Raw genomic sequence first — 17861 nt, 5'->3', positions numbered from 1 at the left:
GTTCATGATGAAATAAGGGCATGGGTGAACATGTAGAATGAAAGGGAAATGCCTGTTTCTCTTTGATCATTTCTCATCCCTTCATCTGTAAGTATAGGTTTGTTGATGTTGAGACATATATGCAGAATGCAACACCTGATACTGCAGAAATCTTCACTAAGGCCTCATCTTCATGCTTTTTCCTTGAATATTGAGTTTAAATTGTTCAAAGATAGAGCAGCATCTTGCAGCGTTTATAAAAGTTTCTTTTTCAGATGGCTTCTTTGTGTTCTTTAACTTCAGACATTGGAATTTATATTTATGGCTGATATACTCGTGGGACTCAGGGCAGAGGACTGATTCTGCAGTAAAACCATTCTTCCTGGGATTGAAAGAGCAACAAGATTTACCCCAAGGATTCTGGATCTTGGAAGCTTGGAGTAAGGCAAGCTTGCTGCAGTAGACTAGGCTGAATACAGGCCTAAAACTGCTGGAAATTTGAGTTCTTCCTTGCCACTTCAGTAAATATTATTTATTCCTTTGCCTAAGTCTTCATTTCTGTCTTTTAAAATAGAATAATGAGGCAAAGCTTCTCCAGCACATGCGTTTAGGACTGGAAAGCATTGTATACATGAAAATACTGATTCTTGTCATTGGTGCCTGAATGCTACTGGAAAACAGAGGGAGGTGAGAGAGGCAGACACACAGTGCAGAAGGCCTGTGACCTGAGTGGTCATCCTTTCCCAAACGGGCCCTTCGATAGGAGGATTGGAATGGGACTTGGAAAGCTCAAGTAAAATTGTTCTTATTTCATCAGTCACTGCTTTTCATCCTGCCTAAAGAGGAGGAATGTGAGAAATGAATTCCTGGCCTGTTTCTGTTCCAGCACAATGTTTGCCTCTGGGGTTTAGAGTTATTGAGAGAGGTGGTGGTGATTCTGCCCTTGGAGGCCAGCCAGGCGAGCTATTACCTAATCCAAAAAACGAACCTATCCAACAGGTGTAAACTGCCTTCTCCTCCTGCAGAGCCTGAGAGTGCAGCAGAGTGCAGGCTGTCCTAGGGCTTCTGTTCTTTTTTCAACTCTGTTTGCACCTCTGCATGGACTCACAGACATAGCTGGAAAAGGATTACTCGTGGTCAAAATCTTCTGCAGAAGTCACTGTAATTACCATGTTGCTCTGAAATAATTTCAGTTATGTTACCTGTAGATCTGAGAACCCACCATTTAATGCCTAGAACTCCACTCTGAATGACTTCCAAGGCTGTGCCTCATCTGGCATTTTATGCATAGTTTAATGCCTATAGAAATTCGGTTTTATTTTGTACAGCAATCCAAAAGTACTTCAGAATTGTCTGGCCACAGCTGGTATAAGATTCTGTCTTCAAACCTTTTATGAACCTTTTGGTCTTTCAGTTGCTCTGTTTTTATCCTCGGAGCAAGACACAGAAAGATGTCTTGAGACCCCTCATTTAATTACTTTATCTTCATGGCTGCTTGTATTGAACGGCCAGAATACTGGGAGTTAAAATTTTTATGTTAGTCTGGAAATGAAAAAAAGGGATTCTTGAGGCAGTGCTGGATTACTTGGGCTATGAACTTTTATTTAATGAGAGAATTCCAAAAGGAATATCAAGGTCATGATATATGGAGATGGCTATCTTTTATTGTAAATGCCTTTTTTGCTAGTTGATCTGTTACATTGGAGCAAGCAGTTCACAGAGGGTCATCTGATGGGTGTCAGCCTGTGCTCAGTGCTGGATGACTGTTTGAAGAAAAGCTTCCTGTTTTGTTCCATTAAGGTTCTGGTCTATCAGTTGTAGAATTCAGCAAGGGTGGAAATGTTTTGTAAATGGGTCTCTTATCTGGCTTGCACTTGGCTCCAGTTCAAACATCTGCCTCTGAAACTCAGTCCTTACAGTTTTTGTATAGCTCTGTGGTAAATCTAAGCCATTTTAGTGCTGCTGAGGTTTGTTTGAAAATTTTGTTCTGATGCTTGCAGTCTATAGGATTCAGGCTATTCTTACTGACAAATCTTCCTCTAATTCCCACTCTCCCAGTACTGACTTATCTAAATGTTTCTCAAAAGAAGTTCTCCCTTCTTTCATTGAATTATTTTGGCTGTATGAGATGAGGTGCCAAATCAGTAGTCTGCTCACCAAAAGGCAGAAGAGATCTTGAGTTTGTAGTAGAGAGATGGCAAACAGTTCTGTATGTGTTAATGTTATTTTATAAATCTGCGCTGCTGTCCCTTTTGAGTTTTTTTTGTCACTTTCTGTAAGCATTGGTGGTTTAGGCTTTCAGGCAAAGAAGCTTGCAGGGCTACATAAAAGGTCAGATGTTCCCAGTTGTACACAGGCTTACTTCTGACTACCCTAACGAGGCTGTCAGCCTCTGCCACATTTGCTGCAGCCCTGCCTTTGTTGCCCTCTGTAGCTCATGGAGGCTATGCTAGAGCTGCTCTCCTCCTTTAATCCTAGTCATGTCTCGGTGCCCTATCTCGGTTCCATTTTAGCTTCTCACTCTATCCATCAGGCAGGATTGTCACCCTTTCACATCCTGCTGTAAAGGCGCTAAACATGGTTACATATTTTGTAGAAGTATTTAAGATTCTCATATATAATTTTTATCACAATTTTAGTAATGTAATCTAAAGACAATATGAAAGTGATTCCTCATTATCTGGTGAAACTAATTTCCAGTCATTGAAGCCAAGATATTACTAGAACTGCTCTTGAAAAAGGATTCTCTTGAAAGCATTCCCAGTTGCTTTAATAAAGGTAAAAAATCAGTTGTTTAGGAGGACAAAGTTCATTGACTCGGAACCTAAACTAACTTTTGAGTACCTGTTGGCAATTAGTTGCATAATCTCTAGTTGTGGGGATGGTAGACATTCCTAAAAGCTTCTCACACTGGAATCTGCAGCTGATATGTCCCTTGTTTTTTGAAAAAGACAGCAGATTTCTCCTCAAAGAATAACTTGGGCTCTGCAGGTCACTTAATCTCCAAGACATGGACCAAAGCTAGTGAGAAAGAGATTTCTTTCTAACTGGTACAGATTTCTGTGTTTTCAGTGGGCACCTTGGATTCAACAGCAACCATCCTTGCTCGGGTTCATCTTTTAGAACTCATATGGGCGGTCTGGCAAGAATTCATCAGTGAAACTGTATTTTCTCAGACCTCTGTTACATTAGCTTCTTGTTCTTCTGTAACATCTTTCTCAAACCTAAAGACAAGACCAACTCCTCTAAAGTACTCAGCATATTTTTTCCTTGCATCTGACAGATTTATCTAACTTGGTTAGGGGAAGCAGGCAAGCAAGCTTCCCTGTCATCAATCAGAGGGTAGAATGGCAGTCCAAATCATACCAGACAACCTTGGGAGGGCTTCTGCAGTCAGAAACAAGGGATTCTCCTCTTCTCATTGCTTGTCAGGCCCAAAATACTTCTTAGCTCATCATTCCAGCCAAGGTGCTCAGGTTCACCAAGAAATGACATTTTGTTGGCAGGCTGTCTAATCTGGGTTAAATTTTATAAAACCAGACTTTTTCAAATTTTTTGATCTAGGGGTTTCTAACTTTAATTTGCTTTGGTGTCATTCTCAGTGGTAGTAATAGTGCCAGCTGCTCAAGGCTTCACAGGCTGTGTGCACATACCTGCTGTATGACCAGGCTCCCAAACAGGCTCTGTTTTGTGTATTTTCATTTTTATTTTTCCTTGCCTGGAATTACCAAATGGGGTGGGAAACTAGAAGATGCCAGCCAGACATTTGCCATCTTGGGCTTTCAGGAATCCCAAACACTATGTGTCGTGTCTGGAAGTTCTGGAAATACCTGATGTGTGGTAAGCCTGCAGCTTTTTGAAGGAATCAGACTTTGTGCCCATTCATAGCGTAGTTAGGCCGTTCACGTAGTAGGTGCTGCTAGGTCACGTTGTATGTATTTAATGTTCACGTACAAATGGCGCAGGAAATCCATTACCACTTAAAACGTTAGCTTCCTGTGCCTGTTCTAATAGCAAATATGTATTTATTTGTATCCCAAAAATTCTACACAGAAAAATGATTGTACACTCCACTCTTGCACACCCTAGCTCACAAACCAAGACCCCTGTGCTGCATCCCCTGACAATCTTATACCGCTTTTGCAGTCTCCCAAACCAGAATCTTCTTTTTAATCACTGGGCTGAGTAGTGGGTACTTTATATCCTCCTTCCCCACCTAATGCCTACTACTGCTTCCTGCTGGTTTCATTTACTGCTGGGGTACATGTACTGTGTTCTAAGTTTCAGATGTTCTGCTCTGGTCGTACTAAGTATATAACCTTTGGACTTGTGAGGATGTGGAAGGCTCTTTGATTGCTTTTGAGAGTTTGTTCTGTGCTGGTGTAAGTGGCTTTCTCTATTTCTACTGAAACTTTGAGTTTTGCCAGAAAGACCCCAGACAACTGTTACAGGTTAATTGTAGTCCACTGGTCTTGATCCTTTGTGTCAAAGGGGCAGCTTGCTGCATTTGACATAAAGGGAAGGTGAAAGTAGCTTCTTTGTTTCCTCAGTTTTTATTTTAAATTTTGGAGGTGTGGAGTGTAAAATAAGAAATTGGGCTTGGACCCTGACTAGACAAGCTCCGAAGAGCTATGAGAAGAGTGACACTAGAATAGCAAAGAGATGTGCTAATGTGCAAGGTGATCCTCACAATGATAGAAGGGTGGGTAGCTGATGGGGCAGTCTGGCTTTTTTGCAAAACTTGTGAGCTAGGCCAGAGTGGGCTTAGCATGGCAGAAGCAGCATGGATGTTGCAGTAGCGGCTGTGGGAAAGAGCTAACTGCATATGGGCTTGCAGCTAGAAGTAAGGAAGAGAGAACTCCCAGGGATCTTGGCAGCTAATGTCAAGTTTTTATAAGAATAAATCTCTTTCTCTTTGTTACATATATGGTGCCTTGTAATTCTGCATCTTAAGGGTTCTCATCCAAATAGTTTGTTTCAAGCTCCCTGCAGTCTCTAGCAAGGTGGAGGCTGCCTGACTGCTGTCCTGTGCTGCACTTGCCAAGTGGTCAGAGCCTATTTGTTTGCACAGCATCTGAGTGCAAGCTAACTTGGAGACTGTGCTGCACTGATGCCTCTGGAAGAAATGAAGGGAGAAAGCAGCAGGCACAGAGGGCTACACAATAGGCCTTCAGTTTGGTTTGAGCAAACTGCGTTGGCCTTTAACACCTCCCTAGCTAAGCAGCACAGAAGTGCCAGAGCAGCAGCCCAACAAGCACTGAGTCCAGCCCTGTGCTAGCATAGCCATGTCTGTTCCTTGCTCCTTATAACACTTGTCCTTTTTGCTTTTCTCTTTACTACTAATGCCTAAATTAATTTAATTTCTTTATTTGAGGTAGAGGAGTAATTGAGGGTGGGTACAGTGATGTTTTCTGATCCCCTGTCTGCATCTCCTTGGCAGGTCTGTTATACTGATCTGCCTGCAATCCTTGAGAAGCAGCATTTCTGGGAGCCCCACATTTGGGATTTGGTCTATTACCTTCCTTCCAGAGGAGGTTTGAGGAGGGTGGGCAAAAAATAGAAGTACTGCCTAGGTAGCTGTACATTCTTGCAACTCATCCTGTCCCTAGTGTGTGCATGTTCTTCCTCTGCCCATGCATATTTGTGCCAGCCTTCCCCCACCCCGGCAACCTCTTACCTCTTTTTTTTCTTTTTTTTTACACATTCCCAGGGTCACTGGTGACAACTTGTTAACTTGAAGTGAATTGGCTGACTTAAACTTCAGAAATACATGGCTTGCCTTGTATTTTTTTTTTTTCCCTATATATATTTTGGTCACACTAAAGAAACTTGTGATGGCAGGTCCAATTACTCTCCATCCTGCTCGGAAATTGCCCTGAGGCTCAGCACCATGGGTTGGCACAGTCCTGAAGGATCCCTGCTTCCCACAGCTAGGCCTTGGCTCTGTCTGTCTGGAGCCTCCGGGAGAGGAAAGGCGGAAAGCTCGTGACTTGCCCAGACAGCCTGAGGCCTGGCCCTGCAGCCTCGGCTCTCCAGACACTGTTGAGTCGGACTTGGCTGGCAGCCGCCGCGCTGTTACTTTTCCGAGGTAATAAGTGAGATTAATCGCAGGACCCTTTCCAGAGGCAAAGGGGGTTTGGGCCGCGTGCAAGGAGAGCATAGGAGCCAGTGCTGGGGCTGTGAGCCAGAGGCGAGAGCTGGGGCCTTGCAGCAGGGCAGAGTGGGGCACCAGCGGGCTTGTGCGAGTGTGGCCTCTCCGCTCGGCTACTTCTGGGAGGCTTTGCTGGAGCCTGGGGCCTCCCTTGGACTGGCTCTAGCTGAGCGCAGAGGGTCTGTATTACCTGTGCCTGCTAGCACTGGGCAATTATGGTTTTTGCAAATAGCTTTTGAAACTTGAGGGGGGCAGGTTTCTCTTTGACTGCATGACTTCCTTTCAGAGAAGATATGAGGATCTTTCCCGTTGTTCCCAGCAAGCAGGCTATGTTGGTAGGCAGAGGGGAGTGACAGTGGTTTCATATCTTCCACCAAGCCAATACTGCGTAATGGGTTTGGGTTTTCTTATTTCATCTGCCTCCACAAACTGACCCTGCCCTAATATAAACATAGGATTTGCCATCCTGGACTGGGCTGCTAATCTGTCTAGTTCCGTCCTGTGCTTCAGAGCAACTACCATCACCATCTTCAGTAGAAGCACAAAGAACGTTTTGATGGAAAGCAGTGAAATTCCCCTCCTGAGGGGGGAAGCTTGCTTTTACCCTTTACCTGTTAACATCTGGCTTGCAGTTCTCGCAATACTTTGTTCTACATAATCTATGTTAATCGTATATTTTTACTTTCTGGAAAAACTGTAGTCTCATTGAGCTGTAGCAGTGAGTTCCACAGGTGAATTGCATGTTATGCAAAAGTTTCTTTTTTATTTTTTTCCCCAAAATTTGCCAAAAGTCTCTGTACCCTTATTACACGAAGGCAAACAGAAATGCTTGATTTATTTTCTGCACTATTTATTCTCTATGTTTCTATCATCTCCCTTCTTATTTGCCTCTCCTAAACTAAACAGCCCTATTCTTTTCAAGTTCTAAATGGAAATCTTCCCAGCCCTCTAATAAATGTCTGGCTGTCTTTATAGAGATGACAAGAAATGAAAACAGTACATCAAGTAGGAGTAAAACATTGGTTTTATGTAAGTAACGCTATTGTATCTTTATTTTCTAACTCATAACTTACATACACTAATATCTTGCTGGCTTCTGACCATGCTAAACAGTGAATTTTTTATTAATATGCAGGTTTTTTTTCTTTGATTATTGCAGTAAATGTAAAACTGAGCAACAGGTATAGGCAGTTCATGCTGATACAAGTATTTTTTTTTTTTCTTCCTCACCAGTGAACTCTCATCTCCCTGCTTTCAGCTGCCACCAGTGGATTTTGTTGGCTGTGATGAAAGTCACATGCTGTTTTCTGTTCTAATAAGCATCTAATTCAATATAGAACAAGTTGAAATCTTCTAGTGTCTTGGACTGCTTGACTCTTAACCTCCCCCCAGCTATCCCTGATCTTAGATCTCTGAAATATCCTGTGTACGTTCTAGATATTTCATGTGGAAAAGTGACCAGCAGATTTCCCTTTCCTGTGCATTTATTTAAAACTCCCAATCAGCATTAAAATAGTTGCCTTCCAAAGTGGTATTCAGAGGGTTAATATGACCGTAGCTCTCGCTTCAGCAGCTCTCATGGAAGAGATCGACTGTGCTGCTTACAGCCTTCTAGGAATGAGGGGACCCCTGTAATCTGGTGCTCTGTGGGAGCAGCTTTTGCCACAGCAGCCTTTCTCTTGAGGAGTTCTGAAAGGGTTACAAGGGAGCCTTGGCTGTTTCTTTGAGCTATTTGGAAAGGACGGGACTCAGACAGCTTGGCAGGAACCTGGGGCCCTGTTTTTTTCCAGCCCAGCCCTTCCTTCTGCACAGAGCTGTCAGGGAATCCCACGAATGTCTGGTTTCTCCCCTTTCCTAATTTTTTTAGCAATATTTTTATCTGTCCCTGGCTCTTCCCCACAGAGGGACCTCAAGTTTTGTCCATCGATTGGTCTTGCAGGTAGTGAGATAGAAATGAAAGCTGTGCTACCATGCCATAGCTGTTGGAATTGGTTCACAGTTGTGCAGCTGAGAATGGCATTGGGAAGTTTCCCAGAAGAGCATCCTTTCTGGCATTGATCTTAGGGCAGGTCCATCTGGCCTAAGAACAGAGGGATTGAATGAGCCCATCTTTGAACTGTGCTATTCCTGGGTCACAGTGAGGCACTTTGAAATCTCAGAGCTGCATGTTCTGTATGCTCCCTACCAGACACACAACAGAATGCTGCTTTGTAAAAGTGGAAATCCCCTTTGTAACCTAGGCTTATGAAGGACAAGACAGGTTAGCAACCTTTCCTTCATTTGCCTCATGCTCTCCAGGGCATGAAGTTGAACTCATTGTGAATATTTTTGAGATTTCCAGGTCTGCCCTATACCTTTTCACTTCAAGAAAATGGACTTGTCTAGAGGGTAGTATTAGAAAGGAAGTTTGGTTACTGGTGAGAGCAAAGGTCTTGAACAGCTGTATTGAAGACATTGGTGTTCCACAGCTGAGAAAAAGAAATTGAATTAGGATTATCTTGCTATCTCAGTAAGCCTGTTAGATGTTGGGAGCAGAGTCTGATTTGAGATCCATGTGTAAAACCTTTCCAGAAGGGAGCCCTCATGTGGGGCAGTTGCTGGAGAACTTCTGAAGTCAGCAGTCAAAGGACTGGGAGTCAAGTTCAGATGAGTTAAACGTTTCAGTGACCAAGTACGGATGCCAGAGAAGGAGGTAGCAAAAGGGGCCAAAGGGTTTTCCTTCCTGCTACACTTTGTTTTGGGGCTACCTTCCATTGTACAGTGAAGTTTTCACCACCAGTGCACGTTCACGTTTTCCATCCAGCCCAAGGTGATGCTTTAGCTTGGCTTGCTCAGGATGAGCATGGTGTTCTTTTTGGTGTTTTATCCTGTGATATAAACAGAAATTCCCTGCCAAAAGCACAAAGAAACCCCTTTCTTATCCCTGAAGGTGTTAGTCAGCCTTTCCTGTGAAGATCCTGCTTTGTCACCTAATTTTCACCGCCTTTCAGACTGAGGGAGTTCTGTAGCTGACACAAGAGTTTGTGAATTGTATGCTGTTGGCTCCATGACAGCCTGTTATTCTCCAGGGCTTCTCTGAGCTGCAGGTATCAAGCAACAGCTGTTTGTGAGCCATGGAGGGCTCTAGTGTTTAACAAAAACCTCTTTTGAAAAAAGGGGGAGGGCAAAAGAAGTGTAAAAAAAAAAAAAACAAAAAAAACCCCCAAAAAACCACAAAACAAAACCAAAAAAACCAAAACAAAAAACAAAACAAAAACTTAGGAAGTAGTTTAGCTTTCCTGTGCATGTCGTGATAGCTTTGCTTGATGATCCTGTTTGCTAGCTTATGGGTTTTTGAAGTGTGCATATACTGTGTAATCTGAAGATGGGGCAACCAGAACTCTACTGTGGAACACCAGCGTTTTGTTTGGGAACTAGCGTGAATTATAATAATGAGTAATATTTGTGGTAAGTACTTTCTTAGTCTTTACCCAACACTGTATGCTATTAGCCAGTGAATAGTTTGATCAGAATGCTCTGGGTAAGAGGACTTGGTTGGTAACAAGCAAGAAAGCATTTTGGTGATTCAAGAAAGCTGGTTATTGGATTGTCCAGAACCAGTGCCAATTACAAAGACTTTTAAGTGCAATGTTAAAGGTAGACTCTGCAATGTCAGGATGGAAATACCGATGTATGCAGAGGCCTTTATCATGAGCAGTTATTTCTAGGGTTTCATTCTGTAACAACAGTTGAAAGATGGATATCCTCTTTAAAACACACAAAAAGGCAAAAAAGCTAGGAGGTGCTTAAAGATACCACAGTTTCCAGACACTCTCCTGTTGCACTCACTGAAATTTTATTAATATTTCTCATCCAATTACTGTCCACAGCAAACCAGGTGAGGGGAGGCCAAGGCAGCCTGGCTGATCCAAGTCTACTGAAAACTGGCTCTGAGACAACAACCTTTAGTAAAAAGGAATTTCAAAGTGAGAGTGCCTTATCAAAGACGCTGTTTATGTTCCAGCTGCTGGTATCAATGATGTTGCATGGTTTCTTTGCTTGAATTTCAGATTGCATCTGGCTCAGTAAATGTCTTCTGCTGTCTTTTCTGTCTTTCTGCTATCTGGCATGTGGGGACTTGACTGAAAAGTTAGGCTAAGGAGGTTGTTATCAGGCAGTGCTGCACATGCTACTTGGCAGCCGTCTGTCAGGCATGCTTATCCTGGGCAAGAGTCACCCTCTGGAGCAAAAAGGCTGTGGATTATGTTGTCTTAACCTTTTGTATGCATAAAATCCTTTATTTGCTTGTCGCTGGGAAAAAAAAAATAATTATGATCTTTTCTGGGAAGAAGGTAGCCAAGTTGGGCTGTGAATGTCTTCAGTGTTTGAAATTGAGTTTTCTTCAAAATTGAGCTGCGAAAACTTTCAATTTGGTAGATTATGTGAAGAGGAGAAAACCTCAAGTCTGGACCATCTGTTTCTTTTTTGATATTGGGATAAAGGTGCTGATGAGTAAAGAGGTGTCAGCTTCTCTTCACTTAGCATTTTGAAAAGCTGCAGATGCTGAGACTTGAAATTGAGTAAGTTTAAGAATTTTGTTTCTTGCTGCTGGTGACTGAGTGTAGATCCACAAGGAGGTAACAGTCATACCAATGAAGTCTTGGCATTCCTAGAAACTCTTTGACCTTTCAGATCCACATCTATTTTTACAACTAATATAGCGTTTTCAGGGATTTCTCTGAGATATTAGCCACAGAATGGCATAAATGGAATAATATTCTTTCTGCTAGTCAGAAGCTCAGGTTTGACACCTATATTGGTATTTTATGATACTGATGAGTAAGTATGTAGGATTTATGGTTTCTAACACTTACAGACAATAATTCTGAATTTCAGACAAGAACTTTCCAGTACTCATTAAAGACAACATACTGCTTACAGTGTAGTGATGACTTCTTCCCATGGCTGTTTCTAAAAGATCTTAAACTGTGGTGGTAGAAAAAACTTGAAATACCTTATTAGAGGGAGTGTTGTGTTCAATATATTTCTGATCTCAGCACCACTAAAAGACACTTGGGTGTAAGATTTTTTTGACAGTCTTATGATGCTAAAGATTTTGGCTTCTCTGTAAGTATCTTCTGGTGGATGATAATTTGAACAGCAGTTAAAGGCTTTCCAACTGAGGCAGTCAACATGGCAAAGAGAACACAATATCATCTGTTGTGAAGAAATCAAAGAAAACAGTGTATATGGAAGATCTAAACACAGGCTCTTGAAACTCTCAAAAAGAGCCCAAAAAATGATTCTTCAGAGACTTTGCTGTTCTTAAGATGAGGTGCATTGGTAAACACATCTCTCTTTATTAAAGAACTGCATGTAATATCTCCAGACTATTCTCCAAGAGAGTGAGACTTCGGTTCCTGCTAACAATGATTCCCCTAGCCTTCTGTTTTCAAAATTCCTTACCAAAAAAAAAGAAAATCAAGGAAGTTTAGAGCTTCTCCCTTATGAACAGTTCCAATAAAGGCTACCTATTAAGATTTTTCGGAACAGCTGTCTTTCATAGAGTTTGGTTTTGAATATTAAGAACTTATTAATATTTCTTCAAATTTGAAAACCCTCAGGAAGGAGCTGTGTTTTAACATGGGATTAATTTCATTAAAAATCCACAGGAACAATAACTTGCTTTATCTACTAAAGTTCACAAATATTTTAATTTTTTATTTTAATTTATATAAATAAATGTGTATAATACATTAAAAATATTTATTAAATAAAATAACTTAATAGCTACTAGTAAAATAATTTTCAAAGCCCAGTTTTAATAATTGGATTATTCTGGTATATTTCAAGAAACTTGGATCCAATAAATTTTTAGTCATTTAAATATTTTGTCCTGCTCAGGGCATTGTTTGCATAACTGATTTTGGTTTTTTTGCATGTCAGAGTCATGTTTTCATTTGTTTCTGAAGTTCCCCTTTCCTGCTGCTAATGCTAACCCAAGTGATTTAAATATAAAAATATCTTCTACTATCTATGTAGAGAATGAAAGTTATGCGCTGATTTCTAGATTGTTTTGAGGCATAGGGGACAGAATATGGTTCAGGTAGTGCAGTGGTTTATGTTATTGGTATTTTTTAAACAGAACAAATTCTTTGTTGACACATTATGATGTCTAAAGCATTGCAGAACCTGAATATGTGAGTGTAAATATTAGGCCTGTGTTACTGAGGAGCATTTCTGTGAAAGAGAACTGTGGTGCTGGATACTTTGTTGTTTGCATGTCTCACTCTGAAATTACCTAAATTCCCGGTATGATGTAACTTCATAGATGGTGAATTGTTCTGCTTGTTGCTACAGAATGCACAGTTGTTTGCACCTTGTTTATCAAAATCTCACTCTGGTGTTTACGTTGTATATTGTTAAGTAGGAAAACTAGATAACAACTACTCTCGTCATTTATTTATCAGGTTTTTTCTAATGTGTTATTCGCCTTTATGCGAGAGCTTGCTTACTGTCTTATACTCCAACTAATCCCTAGAGAGCCATAAACACAGTACCCAACATGAAGGTTAACTTCTTTGCAAATGTTAAAATGTTCAGCTCAAGCCACCTGGAGGCCGTGTTGGGGCTATAGTCTTTACTGCAGACTCATTTTCTGTAAAATGTACCAGTTGTGGCCTTTGTGAGAAAAGTCTACTGTTTAGAACATTTGCTGAAACATCACGAAAGGCATCAAGTATAAAGAAGTGGCATATAACAGATTTCTTGATCAGACACTGGACACCATTGTTAATGTCCTCTTCTGATGTGCCTTATCTACACTAGGAGGGGACTTTTGAAAGGACATTATTCCACTAAGTGGCTGGGATATTTTAGTCTGTCCTTATAAGGGTTTAGCATCTGCAGCTGCATCTTTGATGTGCTCATGCTTAGTGTTACATGCAGTCACTTGGTGAAATTCCTGAGGTAGTGATTCCATGGTTCCCATCTGTGTTCCTGAGTCTGGGAGCTTCTGACTAATTATACAGTTTTCTCTGTATGCTGTAGGAAACAATTCCATTTTGGCTCTAGAAAAAGGGATTGGGTTGGACTGGAATATAGGATTGCATAACTTTTTTTCATCTTTAACCACAAATTCCTATGAAAGCTATTGCACTTCCTCTGTAGATACCTGCTCTTGGCTTTTGGTTTCCAGAGTCATTAGAAATATTCAACACCCCTATACAGTCCAGAAGACCTAGCAATTAAAAGGCCTATCCAAAATCAGTCATTAAGGAATCAAGCAAAGTTGCATCCCTAGGGAAACAGCACCATCCCTAAATTCCTATTTTTCTCAAACCCCAAGGGGAAAAGATGGCTATAGTATGCAGTTGGGATGACCAGCAGACCTGGCACAACTGCATCATAGATTCTTCTGTCCCCACTGGAGGAGGAAACATCTCAAATAAGGGTGCCTGTTCAAATGGACAAAAGCCAAAAGCTTTTTTTCTAGGTGCTGCAAATAAAACCAGTGCTTACAGTCTCTACTTCCTAGCCTGCAGTTGTAGGCAGATGAAAAAATCTCACGTAAAAGACTTCAGGCTCTAGGTGATCCAAGTAAGTTTTGTGCAACTTGAGCATCTTTTGCAGACAGCGTCTGACAGAGGGGGATCTTTCAACAAATCCTAGGCAAGTCTGGGAACTGCCTTTTAGAGTGTGCCAGCTCTTTGTACTATACAATTACCTGAACATCCTTTTACTCATCTTCCTCTAATGACAGACTTTGTCTGTCATCAGATTTAGCCATTTCCTGGAGAAAGATGTCATCAACCCAGTTTACTGAGGTAAGCCTGGGCCTTTTCTGTAGTTTCAGAGGTGTAATCACAAATTCCCTGTTCCCTGTGCGTAATTGTGGTCTGTCAGCTGGCCTGCTTGGTCAGCACGTGCGTTGCTGCCTGGTGGGGAAAGAAGGAGAAAACTGAGTGATTCGGGGCTCTCCCACAATTTTCTACTCCACCACCTGCTTTGGAAGTGCTTGTAGAACTGCCAAACATGCTGAAGTGGTTAAGTGTACCAGCTCCTAAAGAAGCTGAAGGGGAGGAGTGGTTCTTGCCTGATGGGTTTTCAAAGGCAGCTGGGACTTTGAAGTTCTGTTTTAGCAGCTGCCAGGTATGCTGCCTCAGCCTGGTGCAGCACTTCTACCCCCAGCCTTCATGCACTGCATTCTTCTTTACAGTGCCAGGATGGAGAGAGGGAAATAAAAGAAAAGTAATTAAACCAGGAGTGTGGGCATTAGCAATAGTGTTGCTTTATTGTATTTTACCCTTTGAGTTATGGTGCCTTGTGCCACGTGTCAGTGAAGCAACTTGCACATGCTTGGGTCTATTAGAGTAATAAATTTATTTCACTTTGGTTTTCTTTGCCCTTCTAATTACTGCTTCCTCACCTCTCTTCTACTTTATGTCCCCTCCCAATATAACCATAGTAATTTTAATCTTTTGTTCTGTAATGGCCAAATAAAATAGGCAAAGATTTACATCCATGATGTCCCAGAACTCTTTGCAGAGACTAGAGGGACCAGGTAATCTTTCCAATAAGAAAAGAGAGAGAGAGAAATGTGGTGGCTAAACTAAGGCTTCGTATAAAGCCTCTGTTAAAGCAGGAACAGACACCACTCACTGCTGTATCTGCTGGAGGCAGTTAGCTGGGAGCTTCCCCTTTACTGACTTAACTCTTCTCTGCCAGAAACGAGATGCTGTAACTCTGTTTATTCCACTGAATATTGAACTTCTTTATGATAATGTGAACTCCTCCATGATTTTTCTTGTTGAAACATTGGGTTACTGGAAATGCTGCAGGCTGAGCTCTGTTTTCAGGCAAAGAGGTAGATAGATCCCAATAGGGGGTGGGAATTTATGGAACAACATTAAGAGTGGAATGGGGACTGTATTCTGTATAGCTTAAAACAAAAGAGAGCAGGGAGGCCAAAATTGTTGTAAACGGGAATAGTCTCTTCTGGCAAGGCAACACGCTTCTGTGGTATTAATCCTTGGAGGACAAAGTGCCAAAAAATGGGGAGATTCTTGCTCTGCAGTACTTGAAGAGCTTGCTTTTCCAGGTGAGGTTTTATAAAAATAAAAGTCTTTCTACTCTTTTCTTGCAGTTCTTTATAATTCAGTCCTGGTATGTCATCACCGGTTTATGGAGGCAGTAGAGAGGGACAGATGCATAGGAAGTTTTGGGAAAGAGGTGCACTGTTTTTCTTGTTCCAGTGCTGCCTATAGATTTTTCTAAAATATTTTCTCTTTCCATATTAAAAATTGATAACATGTAATTCAAAATTGAACCTGCCATTCTGTTCTGAAGTTATTTCTTAGGCTGCATTTTATCTATCAACAAAATACAGCAAGCTTGTTTGAAAAATACCTTGTGGCTTTTTAGGGCAGAATTCTTTTCTGAAAATTAGTTTTGTGCAAGTAGGGTATCTCTGGAGGATTCTAGAAGGAACACTACAGACCTGGAAAACTTCTGCCAGTTTTAGCTTAAGAAGAGCATTGCTAGGAATTTGTGCTGCCTTGGTTGAAATGAGCACTTCCAGAAAGTATCTTCCACTACCTCTGAGTAAGTTGGGTGATCAGTGGAGTGAGGGGAAAAATAGTAGTTACCCTGTATGGTACAAATACAGCATTGTGTGGCCACCGTGAGGCTTGCAGGGATTCCAGAAAAGCTAGCTGTAAAACAGCTAGCACCACAACCCTGGGAGTGCTTTGGTGCCAATGGGCTATGCTGCTCTTAGGATGGCTGAAAGTCTGTATGTCAGGGTCCGTGTGTCATATCTATCTGTGGTTTCTGTATCAGTAGCTTTTTTTTTTCTGCAATGTGTGTGATAGCTGTTTTACAGCTAGCTTTTCTGGTCTCATCTATGCAGTGTATAACAGTTATTGGGCCAACTTCTGCAACAGGTAATAACTCATGCTAATATTCTGTCTTTGTGGATCTCAGCATTTTCCACCACCACTCCCCAATTATATTTTATGTAATTGTTTTGTTATAGACTTTAAAAAGTGTGTGCTGACACAGTCACAGTCACCTCTTCCTATTCTTAACGTTCAGGGAGCCACAGCAGGTGAGTTGGTCTTTGTACAGGAGGTGGAGGTAAAAAATTTTCTCCCTTAACTCCAGCGTAACAGAACTGCAAAAGGAACCTGAGGAGGAAAAATGTTCTCTTTAACAGGTGAGAGATCACTCTCAAATCCAGTCTATTTCTTGTCATATCTTGTTACCTTATCTAAATCCACTTGAGGGACAAGGAGAACAGAAACTACATACAGAATCAAGTTTATAATGTGGGGAAGATAAGAATGCTAGAGATGCCTCTTTGGCCAGCATGTAAGTGCCATTGGGCTTAGGGGACTGCGTAAGTCTATCTTCTTTTTATTGTGAAGCTCCTTTAGCTTTGTTACGTTGGAGCTAGGTTGATACATTTCTGTTGTTTAAGTGGAAGGTCTCTTGAGGACCTTTACTCTGCCCTTGTATCAATGCTTGGGGAATTACCCAAAATTGAGAGACTGTTAACCACAAGCATACAGCCTCACAGCAAGGACCCAGAGAAGTGACCTTTAGTTCTTGTTTTGGTTTTTTTTTTCCTTGTTTTACTGTATTTCAGCAGCTAGATGTTATACAGCTTTAGTTGTGTTACTGAATGGTAGCAGCAGATGCATCTCCATCTCTACTTCTTTTACCCGATGCATTTCTCCTAATATGACTGCGGCCCAGCTAGCTTTCAGGTGTCGCTTTCCACAATCCCTGATTAGGTGAATTGGTACATCTTTGCTCCAGAAGTGCAGAACAGATTCTGGCCTTCCCTTTAGGTATATAGATTATAAATGTAGAAGTGTTGCTTCTTTTGTGAAGTTCTGTTACGTGTCTATAGTTCTTGGCCTTGAAATTTATAGGCATGATGTCAGGGAACTGTATACTTCAGCATGCTTCATACCCATAGACAGACCCTCTAAGCTGTCAGATTTATCAAGTCTTCTCTAAGAGACGCTCATCAGAGTCTTCACCTACCACATAGCAAGATGACAGGTGTACTGGATGTCTAGCAAAGTGGATTGTTTTCATGAACTTCAGTGCAAATTTTCTGGAGGCTTGTCGTGCTTTTTAGAGATTTCTTTGTGTACTTGATATTCAATATTTAGATAACAAAACACCCAAAGTTAGGAGCATAGGCCATCTCTACTCCATGGTCATATGGCACAACTGAAAAAGCCATTTGGGCCTCAAGTAGTAGGAGACCTGGACAGCACAACGCTGGAGGAACCCTTAAGACCTTGTAGTGTAACGCCATCCTGTGCTGTGTCTTTTGGGAGGCTGGTGGTGGCAGGGGCATTTAGCTCTGGGCAGAGGCAGCGTGCTGTGAGTATTCTCCCCCATCTCATGAATCCTAACGCTACAAAACTCAACAGCCTGGTTTTTGTTTGTTTGTTTATTCTTCTCAAGTGCTCTAGATTTCACCAGTTTAGCCCAACTGTAACTTTTCACTTGCCTCTTGAGACTTGAGCAAGGGGCGTGAGCTGCTTGCTTCATTCCCCATTCTCTTATTCAGTGGGATCTTGCAGCTGCTGCTTAAGCACATGTAGCAAAGAGCACCACTCTCTGGGAAAGCCTACGCAGGAGGAAACTTCATGGAAAATATTAAGGAGAAAAAAATGTGTTTGATGGACTTTTAATATAAAAGGGGGGGAAAAAAAAGAAAAGAAAAGGGGGG

General features: G+C 41.5%; 1 protein-coding gene across 19 annotated transcripts in view; it reads left to right on the top strand.

Moving 5' to 3' along the window:
- Positions 1-17861, top strand: part of TTLL5 (tubulin tyrosine ligase like 5) — a 152924-nt gene that overhangs the window by 85985 nt on the left and 49078 nt on the right. The window contains exon 31 of one of the 19 annotated variants that reach the window (XR_004842985.1): positions 5690-6067. The exons of 17 other annotated variants lie outside the window; for them this stretch is intronic. Coding sequence is in view for 1 of the 2 variants with exons in the window: in XM_035901959.1 (XP_035757852.1) it covers positions 283-442 (160 nt within the window). In the remaining variant the exon portion in view is untranslated. Of the gene's footprint in view, positions 1-282; positions 501-5689; positions 6068-17861 lie in introns of those variants that run through there. One more of the 19 variants, XM_035901959.1, reaches the window with a different exon arrangement.

Source organism: Egretta garzetta, unplaced genomic scaffold (genome assembly GCF_000687185.1).
Source record: "Egretta garzetta isolate BGI_Z169 unplaced genomic scaffold, ASM68718v1 scaffold79, whole genome shotgun sequence".
NCBI lineage: Eukaryota > Metazoa > Chordata > Aves > Pelecaniformes > Ardeidae > Egretta > Egretta garzetta.
This window is presented reverse-complemented; position numbering and strand designations above follow the sequence as displayed.